The sequence below is a fragment of the Tarenaya hassleriana genome, unplaced genomic scaffold (genome assembly GCF_000463585.1).
Source record: "Tarenaya hassleriana unplaced genomic scaffold, ASM46358v1 Cleome7, whole genome shotgun sequence".
NCBI classification, from domain to species: Eukaryota; Viridiplantae; Streptophyta; class Magnoliopsida; order Brassicales; family Cleomaceae; genus Tarenaya; species Tarenaya hassleriana.
This window is the reverse complement of record NW_010969548.1, coordinates 1,357,059-1,360,478: the sequence shown is the minus strand read 5'-3', so window position 1 is coordinate 1,360,478 and position 3,420 is coordinate 1,357,059. Positions and strand designations below refer to the sequence as shown.

Here is a 3,420-nt window from a genome sequence, read left to right as displayed (position 1 = left end):
CCGCCACAACCTCGACCGACGTCGCCGTGCAGAAGAATGGCGGTTGGTTCGGTTTCATCTCCGATGGTATGGAATTCGTTCTCAAGGTAAATTTTGAGCTGCGGATTTCATTTTTTGTTTGTGTAGTTACTAATTATGGGAAGCTTTGGCCGCTTAGAGAGGAGATTTCGGAAATTCGATTTGTAGCTGAGTTTCTGTTTGGATTTAGGTTTTGAAGGACGGACTTTCGGCTCTTCATGTACCCTACTCCTATGGATTTGCCATTATATTGCTTACTGTTATAGTGAAAGCAGCAACCTACCCTTTGACAAAGCAACAGGTGAGAAATGTTGACACTTTGCAGCTCTCATTGTGAAATGTTATATAGATTTTTGAAGTAGTTCCGAAACTGCATTTTGGTATTTAGAGAGGGAATATCAAGGATTTTGCACAATGAAATTAGGTTTTGTTAGGAATTCTCTGCTCCATATGATTGGGTTCTCGGATTGCAGGTTGAATCAACACTGGCAATGCAGAATCTCCAACCAAAAATCAAAGCCATTCAACAAAGATACGCAGGAAATCAGGTGCCCTTAAATCTTTTTTCGCACTGGAGTTATTCTTTTGCTCAAACCTGGTTAAACATAGTCTAACTCTGTTTTCTTCTTCTCTCTTTTTGGTTACCTATCTCTAGGAAAGAATACAATTAGAGACTTCACGCTTGTATAAACAGGCAGGTGTTAATCCACTGGCAGGTACGTTTCGTGACATGATGCTTTTCGTTTGTTACTAATTTTGATGCCTTTGGATTATTAGTTGCCTTTATATTTATATGCCAAGCCTGAGCTCTTTCTTGATTGACATCAGACGTGTGGTTCTTTGTCGATAATTACTACGGTATTGATGTATAGAGCATCTTGTTGTTTTGATGTTAGGCTGTTTACCAACTTTAGCCACAATACCAGTTTGGATTGGTTTGTACCAAGCTCTCTCAAACGTTGCAAATGAGGTACAGAGTCATGCCTAAGACAGTATTGTGATGAACGTTAGTTTCGCTGCTGGCCAGCAAAACTCTCTTGCTTATTTTTTAATCGTTCGTAATTTTTGCTTGCAGGGGTTGTTCACGGAAGGGTTCTTTTGGATCCCCTCTTTGGGTGGACCAACTTCTATTGCTGCTCGACAAAGTGGAGCCGGCATATCTTGGCTTCTTCCGTTTGTGGTAATTAACAAAGAGCCTCTGAACTTAATATTCACATTTGAGTCTTTTCGGGCAACATTACATTGTGACAATCATGAGTTCTTTTTTCCATATGACAATTTCTGATTCATGATAATTAAACCAAAGCTTTTCTCAGCTACTAGCCTCCTCATCTAGGTATCTAATATGATTTGGTGGTGCAGGATGGGCATCCGCCCTTGGGCTGGCAAGACACTGCTGCCTACCTTGTTCTACCTGTTCTCCTTATTGTTTCACAGTACGTGTCAATGGAGATCATGAAGCCTCCTCAGGTGAGATACGTCAACTGTTTCTTTTACTTACGATGCAGGAGCGTCACCTTAGACTCAGATATCATTGTCAAGCTTGAATTCCTGCTCGTTTCTTTTGGCAGACAGATGATCCTGCTCAGAAGAATACCCTTCTCGTATTCAAGTTTCTTCCACTCATGATCGGATACTTTGCTCTGTCTGTCCCATCAGGATTATCTATATACTGGTTGGTTAACCCTCACTTACGAGGCTCCCGCAAATTTACATTATAGTGAAAATATTCAAGTTTGATTGTGAATTTCATATTTTCACGATATTCTGTTGACCAATGTGAATGTTCATAGTGCACTGTATATGTATAGGTATTGGTTGTGTGGGATTTTGGCCTGCTTGTATTACTTTGGGCTTGAGTATTTGGCTAACAATATCCAAACGATCTTTGTGTTTTTAGGTTCACAAACAATGTACTTAGCACCGCCCAACAAGTATGGCTACGTAAACTAGGAGGTGCAAAGCCTGTGGTTAGCGAAAACGCGAGTGGAATAATTAGTGCAGGACGGGCAAAGAGATCAGTCGCGCAGGCAGACGAGGCTGGTGAGAGGTAACAGACTCAATTTCTTCTCCCTAGGGATCATATCCGCCCCATCTGAAATCCCTCCTCAAGATCTTAAATCTTGATAAATATATCTGATCAACAGATTCAGACAACTAAAAGAACAAGAAAAGGGCGGCAGGAAGAACAAGGCGATTGTGAAAGATGCAGCTCAGACGGTAGAATCCCCGTCTGATTCAGAGGAAGGATCCGATGACGACGAGAACGACTCGGTAAATACAGTTTCCGTACACTTGATACCTTATGAATAATTTGGGATTTACGTTTGAAACCAGCAATTAAGATTTACAAACTGATACTAAGGGCTGAATATATATGTATATAGGGCGAGGAGGAGGTTCTTGAAGGAGCGTATGCGTCGAGCACAAGTAAACCGGTTCCGGACGTTTCCCAACGGAGAAGCAAAAGATCGAAGCGGAAGCGCACAGTGTAGACGAAGAAGAAGAAGCCAATTATTAGACCAGAGTGTGTGCGTGTAAATCAAATCAGCATTTCCTAGACTCGAAATGTATTTTTGAATAAATTAAATTTGCAAAAATTGCCCCACTTTTACATTATGCATAAATAAAATCCTACTGTAGTGTATACACCCGAAATCATCGATGAAAATTAAGTAATCATTGATGTAGTTATTTGGAGAACTTGTATTGTAAATAGCTTCGATGATAAACATAAATCGATATTTAAATATATATACACATACATATATGAAATTTTTAGACGTAAACCGTGGTTTTCTTCAGTCAAACAGACGAGAAAATATATAAAATACACTAACAAAGTTAAAATCGTAATAAAAATATTTAAGCATTTATTCCTTGCAACTTAGAGAGGAGAACTAGGGTTCGTTGTCACAAACCGAAGGCCCATCATGTCTCTGTCTGTGGACTCCAGCTTTTGACGACATCCTAATCCTAACATGCGGAAAAGACCTTAAAACCCTTCTTCTTCTCAGCTCACATGACCACCCCTAGGGCACTTCAGTCATTTCGCCAAACGCACACACCGTTTGCAGCTTCTCCTCTCGAAGGGCATTTTCGCCATTCTCGATTACCACCCCTAGAAAATCACCGCTTATATATTCACACGTTAAATATGTGTGTCCTCACACACAATATAGCCAACAGAAAAAAAATGGCTAAGCTTGCTTTCCCTCTCGCGGCGTTGTTCCTCGTCCTCCTCGCCGTCGCTGACGCCGGCGTCCTATATCTCACCGTCGTCAACAACTGCCCCTTCACCATATGGCCAGCCATTCAGCCCAACGCCGGCCACCCTGTCCTCGAGCGCGGCGGCTTCGCCCTCCCCACCCTCCACCACCGCTCCTTCCTCGCCCCAACCCC

The 3,420-nt window shown here is 41.8% G+C and overlaps 2 protein-coding genes across 2 annotated transcripts in view; both read left to right on the top strand.

Moving 5' to 3' along the window:
• Nucleotides 1-6: 6 nt before the first annotated feature.
• Nucleotides 7-2,667, top strand: LOC104801522 (inner membrane protein ALBINO3, chloroplastic). The gene is made up of 11 exons (XM_010524832.2): nt 7-86; nt 209-319; nt 492-566; nt 674-734; nt 915-988; nt 1,094-1,198; nt 1,381-1,488; nt 1,590-1,693; nt 1,919-2,068; nt 2,166-2,292; nt 2,406-2,667. The coding sequence occupies exons 1-11, from the start codon at nt 69-71 to the stop codon at nt 2,511-2,513; spliced, it is 1,041 nt and encodes a 346-aa protein (XP_010523134.2). The 5' UTR covers nt 7-68; the 3' UTR covers nt 2,514-2,667.
• A 511-nt stretch (nt 2,668-3,178) lies between these two features.
• LOC104801521 (osmotin-like protein) overlaps nt 3,179-3,420 on the top strand; it is a 1,140-nt gene continuing 898 nt past the window's right edge. Inside the window, exon 1 of the mRNA XM_010524831.2 lies at nt 3,179-3,415. Within this exon, the coding sequence (XP_010523133.1) occupies nt 3,215-3,415 (201 nt within the window). The 5' untranslated portion in view covers nt 3,179-3,214. The remainder of the gene's footprint in view (nt 3,416-3,420) is intronic.

Excerpts from the sequence above, each read along its gene's own strand:
- LOC104801522 (XM_010524832.2), top strand. Across the intron at positions 735-914 it reads AGGTGTTAATCCACTGGCAG|GCTGTTTACCAACTTTAGCC; the intron begins GTACGTTTCGTG and ends TTTTGATGTTAG. Across the intron at positions 1,489-1,589 it reads AGATCATGAAGCCTCCTCAG|ACAGATGATCCTGCTCAGAA; the intron begins GTGAGATACGTC and ends TTCTTTTGGCAG.